The following is a 17,737-nucleotide window of genomic DNA, read 5'->3' on the forward strand; positions in this document are numbered from 1 at the left end:
ATAACATTTCCCTTTATTCTGATCTGTGCCATTTCAAACTCTAAACTTTCTTACGAAAGGTTGCCAGTTGCTCTGTAGTCTTAAAACCTCCCTTTAAAAAATAAAAATTGAGAGTTCTAGCAAAAATGTGAAAAGATTCATGAGGACCAGAGCTTTAGGCCATTTGAAAGTTTTTGCATAAGGTTTCTACTCCTTGTTGGCATTGCCTGTGCTCTTCTCTAAACACAAGATGGGAAAAGTTTCCTAAGTCAGTTTGAAGGACTTCATATTGGGCTTCCCCAGTGCTTTGAAGCTTGTCCAGCAACACGATTCACCATGCCAATGGTGGCTAAGTTTCCTCTCTTCTTTTAGATTCCTGGGACGTGCCTTCTCCCTGAGGTGACTCTGCAAGACCAGGGCCGAATCTGTGTGGTGATTGATCTGGATGAGACCTTAGTGCACAGCTCCTTCAAGGTGACGTTCTAAGGATATTCCTCCTTTTCTGAGAAGGGGGGGGGAGGGGTCGAGGCAGAAGGCATCCTTGGCCCACCAGATGTTGCTGGACTACAAGTCTCATCATCACTGGCCATCTGGTTGGGGCTGATGGGAGTTGTAGTTCGGCAACACCTGGAGGACCACAGGTTCTCCATTGCTGACAGTGCAGGAGAGGATTAGCTTGGTGCAAGTCAGCCTCTGAGAACAGCTGCAAAGGCATATGAAGGGATGAGGGCCTTATGGAATATCAGTGTGAAGGATAGGACTGGGGTTTTGGGAGTTAAACAAAAGGACCTCAACTTCATTGTTTTCCTGGTTAGAAGTTTTCTAAACCCAGAGGGTTGTATCCTGTGCAGCCTGTACATCAACAGAATGAACTTCTGCTCATTCAATGGGACTTCCCCTTCCCCTTCTCCCCCCCCCCCCCCACAGCCCAGCCATGCACCTTCAGATTCTGTTCCAGATGGTTGTGGAATCTTCTGGAGCGGATTTTGATGTGTCTGCAGCAGGCTGCAAGGGGGAAAGAGAGCAAGGTTAAGTCAATGAGGTCCACTTGCATGGTGGTGCATTCTTTGAAGAATCTCCTTGGTTCTCCCATTATTTAAATAAATTAGTTCTGTGTCTACAACCAGTTACTACTGCCTACCAGACACACAATGCTGTTGTTCCTGGGAATGGAGAAGGAAGCCTATTTATTCACGGCTGTTTCCATTTCTGCCCTGGGAAGGTGGCCTGAACCCTTCTCACCTCACCCCTACACGTAAACTCTGCCACTGGAATAAAATTCTAATATTTGCATCTCTGGTTCTGATCAGCAAATTCTGAAGTAGCTATCAGGGGACCGAACAGGCAACAGGAGTTAGAAGGACTCAGCGATTGATTCCCTGACAAATCATTTGATTCTGTTATTAGGTGCCTTGTTGTTTCAGACAGGGCCACATTCCATTGTGGCAGCCTTCCAGGGGCCACATGGAAGAAGCAAAAGTGGACGGGGCAACAGATGTGACTCCTGCCTTTGTACGCTAGAATACATCCCAGCCATGCAAATCACTGAGTTTTGCACACACGCATCCTAGCATTGATGCATGTGGCCTGGGCAAAGTCTCAAAAGACCAGATATAACGACTTGGAGGGGCTTCATTTAGCCAGACATCTGAAGGCGGCCCTGTTTTGGGAAGCTTTTAATATTTAGCAGACCACTATATTTTAATATCTTGTTGGAAGCCGCCCAGAGCCAGATGGCCGGGGTATAAATTATTTATTTATTATTTATGAACTGGAGATTCCCTGCCTCCTGGTTTGAGTGGACATGACAGCCATACCGAGTGTGTGGCTCAGTACTGGTAAATCAAGCCAAACCCAGTGAGCATCAGATAGTGTCCTTAGGTGCAGAGATTGGCGCGACTTACGGATAAAGTGGGGCAGAATTGTGTCGTGTTACCTTCCAGAAACTAACATGCACCTTTTATAACATTTCTCAGCCAATCAACAATGCTGACTTCATAGTGCCTGTCGAAATAGAGGGGACAACCCACCAGGTAAGGATGCTGCCGCTGAGGGGAAGGTCCCCTGCCCACCCACCCACCTTGCCAACAGTTTTGGGTTCTCATTGGCATCTGTTTTGGAAGTGGGGCAGTCTCATTTTATGAGCCAAGGAGACCACCTCCCATTTTGGTGCTGTAAAGAAGAGGAGGAAGACCGTTCTATGAAGGCTTCGGCCTGGTTCAAGTAATCCAGGATAGGCTGTTACCAGGCAACACGGCCTATTCTTGATTACTTGTTTCAGGAGGTAGCTGCTTCCAGCGGATGTTTAAGGAGGAATGGCTTGGATCAACCGCGTGGCAGCGAGAGCTCCGGGAGAGAGAAATGTGACCAGCTGAAAACTGGTGGGGAATCCTTGAGGAATTTTGATGTGCTTTGCGGCATTTGTGCTTCTTTGCTGTATTCCGCTCACCACAATGCCTGTAGCAGCTTGTATTCATTTAAAATGCATTAGGGTTAGTCTAAGCACGCTAAGGGGGACGCGGGTGGCGCTGTGGGTTAAACTACAGAGCCTAGGGCTTGCCGATCAGAAGGTCAACGGTTTGAATCCCTGTGATGGGGTGAGCTCCCGTTGCTCAGTCCCTGCTCCAGCCAACCTAGCAGTTCGAAAGCACGAAGTGCCAGTAGATAAATAGGTACCACTCCGGCGGGAAGGTAAACGGCGTTTCTGTGCGCTGCTCTGATTTGCCAGAAGCAGCTTAGTCATGCTGGCCACATGACCCAGAAGCTGTACGCCGGCTTCCTCGGCCAATAAAGCGAGATGAGTGCCGCAACCCCAGAGTCGTCTGCGACTGGACCTAACGATCAGGGGTCCCTTTACCTTTACCTTTAAGCATGCTAAAGGGCAGTTGTTTCCCCATCCATCAATAAGGATGCTGGTGACTTGAAGAAGCCAGCTGCTAGTTCAACACACCTCAACCAGCAAGACAGCTTCTTCCAGAGTCCCCAGTTAAGGAAAGAGCTCCTCTCCCATACATTTCAAATTAGCAAAGTGTTCATTATCTACAGACACAAGACAAACCTAAGCAGCACTGTCTACTATAGACAACTCTTCTGGTCTCTGAAGTAAAGATGCATATGTACAGAGAATTCCAATAATACTATATCACCATGCTAGCTATGTGAAACTCACAGCCTCTTCCTCTGACTCACAGATTCAGAGTCAGACAGCAAACAGGACAGGGCATGGACAAGACAAGACAGCATAATGAAAACAATGCCCTAGAGACTGTTATATCCATCTCTATTCACACTTCATATTTCATGAAGCAATGGGAGGGCGAATGACTCATGCGCTCAACCTAGCTGATTTTGCTATGGTAACCCGGTGCACCTGGTACCCTTATCTCAGAACATCCAGACATAGGGGATGTGCTCCTCAAGAAATGAGTCCAAGCACACAGTAATTTAAACCATTGTTCACATTACACCACTAAAGGGGAGGTATTCTTTTACTTGCCTCAGTTTTTTTTTTATGATAGCCATTTCACACAAAAAGGAGTGGAGCTTATGTCCTGTTCAGTGATAAAGGGTTAACACTGAATGGACTAAAATGGCAAGCCACTGGGAAGTTGTGGGTTTGTGTCGCACTCACTGAAATGAGAAGTCTCTTTCTTAGCCAGTGTACATCAGACTATGAAGTGGCTGTTTGGATTCGCTGCTGGTGATCCTAATAGTGCCGTTCTGCCTACCTGTCAAAAGTTGGCTCACGAGGCTGGATCCTGTTTGTTATATTGATACTCTGCCTTTCCACAAAGTGGGAGTGAGGAAGCAGGCTGGTGTAAGGGGGAGGTTATGGGAGAAAAGCAATGAGCAGGTGGAATCCTCTCTCCCCCCATCGCTTCTCCCCTACAAATGTTCCCTGCAGTCATGTGCTTTGGCCAACGCAGCACTGAATCACAGTAGCATGTTCACTCCAGCTGTAAGGTGGGTTGTAGATAAATAAAACCAGTTGTCCCTCTGTGCTGACTTCTGCTGCTCACTTCTAGGTGTATGTGCTGAAGAGGCCATTTGTCGATGAGTTCCTGAGGCGGATGGGGGAGCTGTTTGAGTGTGTGCTCTTCACTGCCAGCTTGGCGAAGGTGAGAGGGAGAAGGAGGGTTTAGCCTAGACATGGGCTGGGGGAATTGGTTGATACTTTCAAAGTTAGCAGAAGCTAAGGCAGAAAGGGTGGCAATGGTGTGCTGTGTCACTTTCAGCTCAGAAGATAAACTGGAGGTGAATATAGACGATTTGCTCTCTTTGTCTTGCTAGAAGACTGGTTTGGGAGCAGCTTTGACTTGGGCTAAACTCGGGGTATTGCCAAAACTTCAGAGCTGTGTATAACCCTGTGCATTTTTCAAAACCCAAATGCTGCAGCAAGAAACACATGGCCTATTGGTACTTGAATAAATTGTGCAAAATGTCAAGTTTGCATATAGTTGCTTGTTTTTGCTTCTCCTAACTGTGAGGAAGAGTGAAGGACCATGCAGAGTATTCAAATCTCCACCACGAAATTGACCTCTGGAAGTTCTCCTCAGCCAGTTGCTGGCTTCTGAAATTGCATTGGGCATCGCTGAGATCTCCAAATCCATAGGGACTTGAAACTTCAAACAAACAAACAAACAAACAAACAAACAAACAAACAAACAAATACATTCATTCATTCATTCATTCATTCATTCATTCCATGCCAGATTCCAAATTCCATGTTTGTACTATCTGGCCAGAAGTGGGCAGAGCCCTTCGTGTTCTCCTGGTTCCCCCAGGTTGGGTTTCTTGCTTTCTTATGCTGAGCCCTCGTCTTCACACGCTCCTCTTATCACTCTGTTCAGTATGCTGACCCCGTAACTGACCTGCTAGACAAGTGTGGAGTCTTCCGAGCCCGCCTCTTCCGAGAGTCATGCGTGTTCCACCAGGGCTGTTACGTTAAGGACCTCAGCCGTTTGGGGCGTGATCTGCGCAAAACCTTGATCCTGGACAATTCTCCTGCCTCCTACATCTTCCATCCAGAGAATGCGGTGAGTATGCCTTCAAGAGGGGTGGGTGGGTGTGTTATTCAATAGTAGCAGGTGTTGACTTTTGACTTACCTTGGCAGGAAAGCAGCAAAGGCTCTTTAAATCATGTGTAAGACTTGAGTTCTTGATAGGTAGGTAGGTAGGTTGGTTGATTGGTTTAAAAATCTTTTGATCTGGTTTTAGTTAGAAAGAAAATAATAATAGTTACATCAACACCAGGTGAAAGAAGCTCTCTTAAATACAGCATTCCCCTTTGTTTCTCACCCCTGCCTTTTAAGATGGTGCTGACTGCAACAGTTGTGTGCTAGGTAGGGCCATTCAAAACATGTTCTCTCTCTCTCTCTCTCTCTCTCTCTCTCTCTCTCTCTCTCTCTCTCTCACACACACACACACACACACACACACACCTGAAGTGGTAAATTCTCAGGAAGGCTGACTGTACCACATCATTTCCCCCTTCAAATCTTCTTTTTTCCTCCCTTTTCTCACGACTCCAGCCAGCTCAACCCCAAAAGTTCTCCAGCGCATGAAATATTCTTCCAAACCTATCCAACTGAGCACATCTACAAGGTTTCCCAGGTGACAATTCATAGCTGTGGCCATAATTGTAGGAGTGAGTGAGCAGTTAGTATTAGTGTGACTAGTTTTGTCTACGATTACCTTTCGTGCACCCTGTTTAAAAACTAAGTCTTGTATTGTCACTGTATTTTGAATATTCACCCGAATACTTTCCAAAGCTCTTTAAATACATGGAGTTTATATAGATATAGATATAGATATAGATATAGATATAGATATATATAAACTCCATGTATTTAAAAATGTATATATATATGGGACGCGGGTGGCGCTGTGGGTTAAACCACAGAGCCTAGGACTTGCTGATCAGAAGGTCGGCGGTTCGAATCCCCGCGATGGGGTGAGCTCCCGTTGCTCGGTCCCTGCTCCTGCCAACCTAGCAGTTCGAAAGCACGTCAAAGTGCAAGTAGATAAATAGGTACTGCCCCGGCAGGAAGGTAAACGGCGTTTCCATGCGCTGCTCTGGTTCGCCAGAAGCGGCTTAGTCATGCTGGCCACATGACCCGGAAGCTGTCTGTGGACAAACGCCGGCTCCCTCGGCCCATAGAGCGAGATGAGCACTGCAACCCCAGAGTCGGTCACGACTGGACCTAATGGTCAGGGTTCCCTTTACCTTTATATATATATTGTTACGGCTAAAATCTGGGTGCGGGGCTACTCTGCCACCCAGCTCGTCGGACTAAGTAAGTCCGCGGATCCCTGCGAAAGAAAATGAGCTCAGCCGGAGACAGGAGCAAACTGCAGAAGATCCAAGTTTATTGCGCAACAGGTTCAAGACGAGATTGAACCGCGAGAAAGGGGTGACATAAACTTTTGAAACTTCCCTCCATGTCCCAGAATACAGTGCAAAATACATCCCAGTTACATCATGAATACATTAAAGAGAGGTTGGGTTACACAGATTACATCATGAATACATTAAGAAGAGGTTGGGTTACACAGGATTAACATATGGAGGAGGGAGGGGGGAATATGCAGAGCTGGAGATATGCGCAGATAAGCACATCCTGATGAGAAGACAATGGTCCATGTACTGGCATTTCCTGGAGGAAAGGCTTGGCAGAGTGATTTGACAGGATTAGGGTCTTGACACCTTGCTTGAGGGATTATGGAGGACAGGGGAGGTGTGGTGGAGTCCTAGAGAAATTGAGCAAATTGGCACGTTGATTTTCTATGAATTTTATAGATTTTAGTCCCTTTTGACATTGACAATTGGAAATAAATTGATATATTGTAGCGAAGAAGAAGGTGAAGAAGACATGCCCCCCCTTTCCGTATCTATCTATCTATCTATCTATCTATCTATCTATCATCTATCTATCTATCTATCTATCATCTATCTATCTATCTATCTATCTATCTATCTATCTATCTATCATCTATCTATGCCTGATGTGAGGGCAAATCTGTTTCTTCTGAGGGGATGTCACCATGTTTCATATTAATAGCCATGTGATTACTTCAGCGTTTGAATTCGGCTCCCAGGTTTTCCTGAATCTTCCTGGTTCCTTACAATTTCCCCATAAACATTAGGTCTCTGCTTCCTGTCTCCCTCCACCGCAGTGCTCCCGACTGACTTCTCCTTGCCCTTTTTGATTTCCCCGTAGGTGCCAGTCCAGTCCTGGTTTGATGACATGGCCGACACCGAGCTCCTGAACCTGATCCCGATCTTTGAGGAGCTGAGCGAAGCGGAGGATGTCTACACCAGCCTTGGCCAGCTGAGGGCACCCTAAGGCCTTCGTATGCCCACAGAGGAACATTTTCACTCAGTGCCTTCAGTCCTGGCCTGGAGGGGAAGGGGGAGCCGTGGGGATGGTTCTCCGCAACCCCACCGCAAGGCAGATGCAAGCACTTTGGAGGCAATAACCTGAACGGCCGCCCACTGGGCAGCGCCAGAGCGGTTTCCACCCAGGGTCTGGCGGGATCCCAGAGCCTCTGGCCTTTCCTCCAAAAGCAGGGTCGCCCAAGACCCCGTCCCCAACAGCGCTCGTATCTATGCACTGCGAGGATACAGGGAGCATCGTGAAGACGCACCATTTCTCCAGGGCTCGGCTTCCTCCATTCGCTGCAGGGTGGTTAGTTCTGGGTGTGGTTTGTGCGGTCTAAGCTGCCGGTTCCTCCTGCCTACCTTCTCCTCTCCTCCTCTAAAGCAATGCCAAATGATTTGGCTGACCCTTTTCCTTTTGTTATTAAAAAAGCTACCTGCCTCCTCGCTCCCTTTTAGATGCTCCTGAGAGTGCTGCTCACCCAGGACGTGGGGCACAGCCATGGGGCCTAGCAGTTTTGCCGCCTTATCTCCCAGGCAAGGCAGGGCAGGACACTGAGCTGGCTGCCCAATACTTCTGCCCTGGCCAGGTGTCTTTTGGAGGGATCCTCTCCTTCAGCTGCTCAGGCCACTGGATTCCTCGGAGGAGAGGCTTTCCTTGCCTTGGATACCTGGTTAGAGAGAGGGGGGAAAGTCTTATTTTTTAATGAGGCCTTTTTCCTTTTTTCCCTATTCCCTTCCAGCGTTTCCCCTTCAGAGCAGTAGTGAACCAGCAGTTTCAGGGGTCTTGGTCCCTAATTATCCTGCTGGCTTTTGGGAAGCCTTTAACTTCTTTTTATACTGTGTCTTGTGGTTTGGGTTCAGCCCCAGAGGGGAAGGAACCCTTTCAGAAACCCTTGAACGTTAAAAACAAACAAACAGTGGCACGAGCGTAGAAAAGGACTACGGCTAAGTCAGCCGGCCCATTCCCACAAACTCCACATTGGTTGAGGACCGATGCTGCAGTGATCGCCATATTGCTTCGCTCTGGCCTATTTTTGCTTCTTGGGTGGGGTGGGGTGGGGGACACAGACCAGGTCACAGGGTTACTACAAACCTGCCTCAGCACTGTCAGTTCTCCCACCCTCCTTCAGTGCGAATTGCTAGCTTTGAAGGACAGGAGGGTGCTGACGTTTTGCCCGTGGGTGGCAAAGTCCCACTCAGGACTTGTTCTAGGCTCCATCGTTGTAACTTGAAAAGCCCGGCCCCTCGGGTGGCCTCAGGGAATCATGGACTGGCGTGTTAGAAGCTGGGGGTGGGCAGGGGACAGCCTGCTCCACTGCCTTGCCGTGTTCGTTGGGAGAGCGAGGACGAACGTCGCTGCAACCTCTGCGCATGAACAGATAGCGCCTCTCTTTTCTGCCAGGCTTCCTTAGGAAACGGGCCCCAGAGAAGCAGCTGGGCCTTTTTGCCACACTCTTCTTCCCCTCAGCATTTTCACGGCGGTGCCAGCTCTCGAGAAACCAAACGTAGATGTTGATAGTACTTGGGAGCGGCCGCCGCCCCCTCCCTTTCTGCGCCTCCCCCCAGCAATATGGTACGCTGCCTTTCCTAGTCATGTCTCTTAACGTGCTGTGAACAAGTGCTTTCGAAGTGCCATTGGTGGCAACCAAATACCTTCCGCTCAGCCAGCTTGCTTCTCTCCCTCCCGCTCCCATAAGCAATACATTGCAAGTGACTCCATGCTTCGCTGTTGTGGGGGGTGGGGACAGGATGGGGCCATTCAGGGTTCTTTTTGTTTCTTTCTGGTGCTGCCTCCTTGGTTTGGACGCGGGGGGGGGCAGGTAGCGTGGGTCACCTCACCACCTGGGGCAGGAAGCTAAACAGCAAAACCAGGGGTGAGGAACCTGTGGCCCATCCAGATGTTGCTGGACTTAGGACTCTCATCGTCCCTGGCAGTTGTCCGTAGTGGCTGGTGGGTCCCAACAACATCTGGAAGGCTTCCTCCCTGCTCAACAGGACCAAAGCTTTACAATCCTCCTTGTTGGCTGAGTGAGCAGGCAGCTCTTAGCCTGGCCAAAGTGCTTCTTGAATTTCCGTTGCCGTTTTCTAAGTGTGCTGAATTGGCTACTCCTTGACCTGTGTGTGTGTGCTAGGCCTCAAATGGTGCTTGAGACGAGCCTCAGCAGCTGTGGGGAGGGTAATGGAGGTGACACACAAGTCCCTAGCTTTGTGGAGGGAAGAGTTTCTTCTTCTCGTAATTCTGTTTTCCCCACGACACACAACAGTGAGAGAGCTTTAAACACGGCAAAGTTAATGTGTGCTAGAAAGAACAAAAACCCTTTGTTTTTCCTTCCTGTTTGAGGCTATCCTCGCAGTTGTGTCTTTGCCCTTTGTGTCATCTGAGGAGAACTCACCTCCATTTCCCTCCCTCTCCTCCTCACGCAACCTGCCCGCTGTTGTCCTGGCCTTTCCCTTTGCACAGCTCAGCTCCGAAACCCCTTCACTCGATGGGAAAACGTTGCACTCCTGTTTTCTACACTCCTCCACTTGGGCTGATGAAATGTGCTCCAGAATTTCTCCTCCGTCCCAGTCACGGGACTTAAGATTTGGGCAAACGTGTGGAAGTTTTGTCAGTCACAGCGTGGTGGGATCTGTGCAGAGCTGGTTTTGGCTAGGGATGATAAATTAAACTGAGCACTCCCAGTTTCAACAAGCTGCGAACGCTTGTTTGTTGAAAGTAATGTGGAACTACAGAGTCTGCCGAGGGATGGCTCCCATCTGGAACAAGCTTGGCTGAGTGAATTAACTCGAGGGCGGAGTCTGCTGATGCCCGTTCTCACTCTACATCAGGCTTCCTTGGCCTGTTTAATAGCCATGATGATAACCTGAGTCCAATTGCCAATGTTGGGATTGTGCCTTGATCAAACCCATCAAAGAGGCAGCCCTAATGCTTAATCAGGGGTGTGCCTTTTAGAGGTGCCCTGCATTCTCCTCCTACAAAAGCAAACACACACACACAGAGTCTTTTGCTGTACCTCCTGCATCCCTTCTTTTCAAACATGCAAACATGGCTTTTGAGTAACAGAGCCCAGGGCTTCCCCCTTCTGTCCCCACCTCATAGAAGTATGAAAGCATCAGTTGCCTTAGTCATGTGTCCTCACTTGCTGGGTGGTTTTTCTTTTTTTAAATTTTGTTTTAATTGAAAAAAAAAAAGATATCCCAAAACTTGAAGCCGGCACTGCTGCCATTTCGATCTCTTTCTATTTTTGGAATCTTTGTATTAACTGCAAATTAAATAAATAATAAAAGAGAGCAGGTGTGTGTCTCCTCTTTTTCCTAAGTCTTTGAGCAGAGTGGGTTCTGGAGGCCTAATGCAATATCCTTTTGAAGCTGGGCGGCAAAATTTCAGGAGGTAAAACTTCCTTCCACCGGCTGCAGAAAAGAATCGAGCTCTGCAAGCGCTGCAGACAAGGCTGGTTCACACATGACAACTGGAATAACAGGTGAGAGCTTAGGAGCCACAAAGGGAACTTAGGAGCATCTCAATGCAATTCTTGTCCTTGGAAAGCAAATTTGCACATTTGCCGCCCTTTACGATATGAGAAATCAAGTGATGCAGGGGCATATCAGAGTTAGAGGGTAGACAGCATTGGGGGTGGGGAGTTATGGACAGTTACATTTCACTGGAGGGATTTGAGTCATTTGTTAAAAGTTACTGAGGGCTATAATCCAAAAACATGGATAAGACTACCCTGGGGGGGGGGAGTGAAGGGGGGTGGAGAGAAGCAGAAAGCATTTTAATTTTTAGAATTCGGAGGTGGGATAAGTGATGGGAACAGGATCTAGCTGCTTCATCTATGAACTGTGAAGGTTTGTTCTCCTCCAACTCCATCCCTTGATTTTTCGCTTAGCGTATTTTTCGCTCCAAAAGACGCACCTGACCATAAGACGCACCTAGTTTTTAGAGGAGGAAAGGGGGAAAGCCTCGTTTTTGGGGCAATCAGCTCAAAGTTGTTGCGCTTACTTTGCAAAGGGGAAAAATCCTGTTTTCATGGGGCTCAACTCATAGTTCTTTAGCTTCTTTAGGAAAGGAAAGGGAGCCGTTTCTACAGTTTCTAGACAGATAATCTAATTAGCCAGTCACATGTCACTGGGGAAAACCGCCTCCATCTGCAGAACATTCAACAATGGAGGCCTGGGCAAGGGGGCGGGGCCAGAAAGGGAGCCAGCGATCGACCACACATTTACTCCAAAAGATGCACAGACATCTCCCCTTTTTAGGAGGAAAAAGGTGCGTCTTATGGAGCGAAAAACACGGTGCCAACTGATGAACTCCATGTGCAAAACCAACTGCAGGACTCGGTTGGGGATCACAAGGCTTGACTGCTCCAGGTTTTATATTTTGGGGGCAGGAGTAGGCCCAGGCAAGACAGCCGCCCTTCACCTGAGAGCAAGGTGGGTCATGTGGAATTCTCCCTGCCAGTGGTCCTTTTGTCTTCTTGATTGATTGCCCTGCTCTCTGAGGCCAGCCTTGCCTTGGAGAACCTCCTTTGATGCCCCAAAGCCATCCCCGCCACTTGATATCCAATGCACAATTTAAAGATTTGCTGGAGACCTCAGAAGTATCGAGATTATCCCTGGCGGACAACCCTTCTGTCTGAAGGGCAAAGCCATTGCCTCTCCCCACCAGCAATCCTCTCCTCCTCTGTTCCGAGCAAACCACTCTAATGTGGTTAGATCCCCATCTCCTGCCCCCATTTCTTTGCATTATTGATGCAGCGCTGCACTTTAGAAAAATCAATGGGAAATGGGTGGAGTGGACACATGGGTGGAGTGCATGCGGAGAAGAGAAAACAGACTTGGGAGTCTCCTTTTGTCAGAAACAAATAAAAGATATTTTCCCTAAACTAATCCATGCTGCTGGGCTAGGCCAGCACTGATTGGCCCAGGCGGCTGATATAAAGGCAAGATGCAAATGCAGTCAAATCTTAGCGAAGGAGCCTGGATCGTTCCTCTGGACTGACTGTGCTACTCGGAGCTGGAGCAACCCTGAACAGCTTGTGCTCCTCAGCCCTGGGCCTTGCAGCGCAGAGGAGCCAGCAACAGACCCAGGTGAGTGCTGCTTGATTTATGGGTGGTCAAACTAAGAGGATGGAGGGAGGACCATCCCAGGCATGGCTTGAAATAAGGGGTGGTTGTCAAGAGGACCTGATTGATCTAGGTTTTCTGGAAGGGCCTCTGGAGAAAAATCAGATTCTGCTAGCGGCAAGTCAAAGACATGAGAGGAACTCTGAAACACAACTGCTTAGCTTACAGTATATCCCTTCAGAAGCAAGCGCCCCTAAGTTACTCCCAGTTGCGCATGGGATTTCAACCCCAGATTTCCGAAATTTATTTGTACTCGTAAGAAAACGGCTGAGCTGAAGAGAATTTTATTTGTATCTTGGCCTTCATCCAGGGAGCATAAGGTGACAGAGACTGAACTCATCTTCTCACAACAGCCCTGTCAGGTAGATGAGACAACTTTCCAGCTGAGCAGAGGGGGGTTTTTTTGGTTTTTTAAAAATTATTTATACAGGTCATGTCTGCCAGACAAGACAGGTGTGAGCTGGTTGCGGTTCCTTGGTGGTAATCGAAAAGCACTCTGTACATACTCAAAAGTCACGTTTCGCATATTCCAGGGCTGAAGCCTGGCAATGAAGTCGTTTTCCTTGGACAAAGCTTGACTCCCCTGTTTCGTGTTCTTGTCTGGCTACCTGGTATGACTCAGTGACTCTCGGCATCCATTAGGTGACATCACAGGCAGCAGATTGTAAGTTAAGTCAATTAGTGGTTCTATTACAGCTGCCAAGACGATTGCTGCATTTTGGAATAAAGTGAATGTTCTCGAATGAGGGCTGGCTGATGGTGTTCTGGCCCAAAGCAAAACGCACATATATTCCAAATATATAGGAAACTCAAATTCTGCTTTTGCGCTATGTTTATCCTGATTACAGTATGGACATTTTGCAGACTGCAGAATATTTAAACAAGAGCGATAAGAAGGAAGGAAGAGCTACTGTGAGCGCACTGAAGGGTTAGGAGCTATAGCACTGGGCACTTTGACATGGTTCTCTGCAGGGAATTTTTCTGGAGTGGGGAGTTGCCTACTGTATTGGCCTGAATATAAGCCACACTCCCCCGCCCCCATTCCGATTGTGAAAAGTTAAAGTGCTGTTTATATTTGCAACCTTATGCCGCCAGCAAAGCAGCATGGCTCCCCCACCCCTGGAAGCAGCCTGGGAGTGTGGGGCAATGGTGCCCATCCCGTCCGTGGCTCCCAAGCCTCCGAGTTTTAAAGGTGAGACTTGTTTGCTGGTGCGGCCTATATTTGGGCCAATACGGTAGTTTCTCCCAAAGGACTCGGCTATACAGCTGCAAATATAACGCTTTAGGTACATTTCAAGTGCATTATGCAAATCTGACACTAGATGGTGATGTTGAGCTTATGGCAAATGCAATATATTTTCCAAAAGGCTTTTAAAAAAAGCATTTCGCAACATTTTTTAAATGTGTGTCTAGATTCCACCAAACAAAAAAGAAACGAGATTAATTGTGGCTGTGCATTTTGCTATGTATATCAGGTGGTAGAAATAAAAAAAGAAATAAAGAGGTCTGGAGAGTATGGTTCACTGGGGGAGAGGCAACAAATGCCCCCCTCCTCTCTCCCGTCCCCATGGATATCCATGTTCCCTGATTACCAGATGCCATATCCAAGGCTTCTTAAACCATTCCGAAACTTTTCTGCAGAACAGTGACAACAAACTTACTTTGAAAAAGAAGGGTGAGTCTGAAATCGCTTGGATTAGCTGCCTATTATATTCTTAAGGGATGCGGGTGGCGCTGTGAGTTAAACCACAGAGCCTAGGACTTGCCGATCAGAAGGTCGGCGGTTCGAATCCCGCGACCTTGGTGAGCTCCTGTTGCTCAGTCCCTGCTCCTGCCAACCTAGCAGTTCGAAAGCACGTCAAAGTGTAAGTAGATAAATAGGTACCGCTCCAGTGGGAAGGTAAATGGCGTTTCCGTGCGCTGCTCTGGTTCACCAGAAGTGGCTTAGTCATGCTGGCCACATGACCCGGAAGCTGTACGCCGGCTCCCTCGGCCAATAAAGCGAGATGAGCGCCGCAACCCCAGAGTCAGTCACGACTGGACCTGATGGTCAGGGGTCCCCTTACCTATTATTAAAATACTCTCTGTAAGATACCTTTAACAACACTTCACCTTTCGGACTATACAGTAATGCTTCTTTGCTTGCCTGGATGGGAGATGAAAGAAGGGTGTGTGAGTTTGTGTAAAAGCTAGTACAGTGGTATCTTGGTTTAAGAACAGTCCAGTTTAAGAATGATTCGGTTTACAAACTCCGCAGAACCGGAAGTAGTGTCCTGGTTTGAGAACTTTACCTCTGTCTAAGAACAGAATCCGAATGGCGGATGGGCACCGGCTGCAGGAGGCCTCATTAGGGAAAGCATGCCTGGGTTTAAGAATGGTTTTGGTTTGAGAATGGACTTCCGGAAAGGATTAAGTTCGTAAACCAAGGTACCGCTGTATGTTGTTGCAGCCAATGCTCCTCCGAATTTTCCCTCTGGCCCACCCACCTCTGACCTTTGACACTGGTATTTTGACAATACCAGTGCTATTGATTAAAGATTGCTTTTGAGGGGAAAACATTTTTAAACAAATTAGAGGCATCGGGATGCAAAGTATCCTCAACGATCCCTTTTGCATTGTGAGATATAAGAGCATGCATTACAATCTGCATATCAATGCAGGAAGGAATATGAACCTCACACAGTTTCAGGAGTGCAGCCTAGGCTGAAGGGTCTTTGACCCCCCCCCCAATTAAATATTTGAGGGGGCCAGGCCCCCACAAAGTTAATGGGCATTGCCGTGCAAATGGTGTGTGCATGCCGTGCCTTGTGACCCATGGATTACCTGCCCCCCAATATTTTATTCAAGTTGGCACCCCTGGCATGAACTATATCTGGGTAGAGTCATTATGTAACTCTGTTATATTACCATATTGGCCCGAATATAAGCCGCACCCAAATATAAGCCGCTCCCTTAAAATTTCGCCGGCACTCACACCCGTTCCATTTTACCATATGTCTGTTTCAGCAGTGATCCCGTAAAAGCCAATTTTTGTAAGGTTGTGAGTTTAAGCCGCACTTTAACTTTTCACGGTCAGAATTTTGGGGGAAAAAAGTGAGGCTTCTATTCAGGCCAATACGGTATATGTTATATGAATGCAATCTATAACCTGGCTGAAGCAGCAAATCATGAAAAACATGGAATCCTATCATCCCTGGAGTCACAACTTGACTATGATGGTTACTCTTGACACTGGCAGGAATAGCTGGCATAGTTCAAGGCTACAGAGTGGTTCTGGCCTGGAAATAAGGCTGTAGAGTTAACTGCGTTGGAGAGGACGCCTAGACTGCAGTCCTTCTCTGTGGTTGGTAATCACAGCTAGTGGAGATTTCCACCCACACCAGCCGTTGCCTCCATAAAGTTTGATGGAGCCCAGAATGAAAATCCCAGTGCAAATGTAGCAGCTGTTCCTTTGCTGGACTGAGACATTAACACGTGAGTTAGATCTGATGTGACGTGAAATTATATTTCTGTGTTGAGTTTACTGGGATGACTGCACCAGAACATATTTTTTTTTAGTTGTTATGCAAGAAGGGCAAATCCCACAAATATTCTGTAGGAATTATCCACAAACAGGAAGCAAGGAGACTCTGAATTTCCTACTTCCCTGCAGAATCTACATGGAGGATTTCCCACTCTGAGGCAAAAATTTCCATGTGTGTTTCGCTACAGGAATTGCTCCAGACATCGCCCGTGGAGTGAAAGGTTCATAGTGGAGCCACCCGCTATATCTGTGTTGGTCCCCTATAGTTTTTACGCAAAGCAAAGGCAGATTCCTCAGCTTTCAGAAGTGGTGACGGTGGGGAGGTCTGAACCACAGACCTCTGTGCCTGTTCCCCTTGCCAAAAGGAGGAGGGGGCCGGACAGTTCTTTCCAGAGCAAAGTCCAAACGGCTGCCCTGTTTCTCTGGAACTTGAGCTGGCTCAGCCCTGCATGTTTCTGGCTAATCAATCCCAGCCTTTGGGATTCCTCCAAGGCCCCAAACGAGAGTCTGTAGGACCGGTCTACTCCCCTTGTTAAATCCCACCATCTGCTTTCAATGACTGAGCAATTGGGGGTTATGGAAAAGGGGGGGGGAGGGTGTAGTCTGCCGCTGCGGGTTCAGCCGCTCTGATCCTGCCCGCCCTTGCATCTCCCAGAATGCTTTACTGGTCTTTTTGAGTGTGCCTCTCCCTGCTGCATTTAGGAGGAACTAGCACCGAGCATCTACTGCCTCACAGTTGATTTGTAAGTATCTGCATGCCACTCTCCTGTCCTCTATATGTGTGACTTGAGCCCCACCTGTAAGGATCAGAAGAGAGGCTCCGTCTACCTGTGCAGTGAGGCTTGCATGTGCCCATAGAGAACAGGGTGTATCCAGTGGCTTTTAACTACTGGGGCAAAATTGCGTGCGATCCAGCCTGGCAGATCCTTGCCAGAGAAGCTCTACTCTTTGTCTCTCATTTAACTGGGTTGGCTGTGATTACTCGGAGTCGAGGGAAAGGAAGTAGGGACACGCTCAGCACCACTCTTGCTCTTCCTTCCCGTCTTCTAGGACAGAGATTAGGGACCCGCTGGGCTCCCAGTGCAGGATTCCAGCTCCCATCAGCCCCAGCCAGCATTGGCCGGTGGTCAAGAATGACGGAGGTTGCAGTCCAACATCTGGAAGTCCGTGCTGGCAAATGCTAGGCATTAAAAGCTGGTCCTGGCTGTGGAGCAAGGCAGGGCAAGGGGAAATTGGGGCGTAAATTATGTCGCTTAAAAATGTGGCGTGGCACGGTGCATGGTGTGGACACCATTCTTGTGTGGCAAGTCCCCCTCTCCCCTTGTGAAATAAAGACACAGGACACTTTATTTAAGGTTAATGGGCGTAAAAGGCCACAACTTTATTGATTACAGGAATTGAGAGGTATTGGCTTAGGCATTGGTTCCTATCGACTAACCGGCTTCAGCCCAATTGCATGAAGACGGGTGAGGGTTAACCACCAGCGGGGGAAGTCCTGCTGAAGTACGTCAACTAGGACCCCCCGGGTGTCACCGCTCGGGGGCGTGCCTTAGGCCCACACCTCCATAGGCTTCGGATAGGGCAACGCCCCTCGGAATCCTTTACCGGACTACCCTTTGCTTGGGGAAGGTGATGGCGCTTCCTTCCCCCCACTTCATTTGCATAATAATACCCCTGCCATTGCCTAACCGCCAATACCGGGAAAGTTGTGACGTTTGCTACGAGGT

General features: G+C 48.2%; 3 protein-coding genes across 6 annotated transcripts in view; 2 read left to right on the forward strand and 1 right to left on the reverse strand.

Annotated features, from left to right (window-relative positions):
- CTDSP2 (CTD small phosphatase 2) overlaps positions 1-7,799 on the forward strand; it is a 71,968-nt gene extending 64,169 nt beyond the window's left edge. For 2 of the 3 annotated variants that reach the window (XM_053372666.1, XM_053372674.1), the window contains 5 exons: positions 352-453; positions 1,956-2,012; positions 4,005-4,097; positions 4,830-5,015; positions 7,200-7,799. In XM_053372666.1, coding sequence (XP_053228641.1) covers positions 352-453; positions 1,956-2,012; positions 4,005-4,097; positions 4,830-5,015; positions 7,200-7,325 — 564 coding nt within the window. In that variant the 3' untranslated portion in view covers positions 7,326-7,799. Of the gene's footprint in view, positions 1-351; positions 454-1,955; positions 2,013-4,004; positions 4,098-4,829; positions 5,016-5,510; positions 5,593-7,199 lie in introns of all 3 variants that reach the window. The other variant, XM_053372684.1, reaches the window with a different exon arrangement.
- EEF1AKMT3 (EEF1A lysine methyltransferase 3) overlaps positions 1-17,737 on the reverse strand; it is a 111,786-nt gene that overhangs the window by 32,029 nt on the left and 62,020 nt on the right. The gene's annotated exons all lie outside the window — the stretch shown is intronic.
- Positions 12,357-17,737, forward strand: part of AVIL (advillin) — a 45,800-nt gene continuing 40,419 nt past the window's right edge. The window contains exon 1 of one of the 2 annotated variants that reach the window (XM_053372590.1): positions 12,357-12,451. The gene's annotated coding sequence lies outside the window, so the exon portion shown is untranslated. Of the gene's footprint in view, positions 12,452-16,492; positions 16,754-17,737 lie in introns of those variants that run through there. The other variant, XM_053372580.1, reaches the window with a different exon arrangement.

The sequence above is a fragment of the Podarcis raffonei genome, chromosome 2 (genome assembly GCF_027172205.1).
Source record: "Podarcis raffonei isolate rPodRaf1 chromosome 2, rPodRaf1.pri, whole genome shotgun sequence".
Lineage (NCBI taxonomy): Eukaryota > Metazoa > Chordata > Lepidosauria > Squamata > Lacertidae > Podarcis > Podarcis raffonei.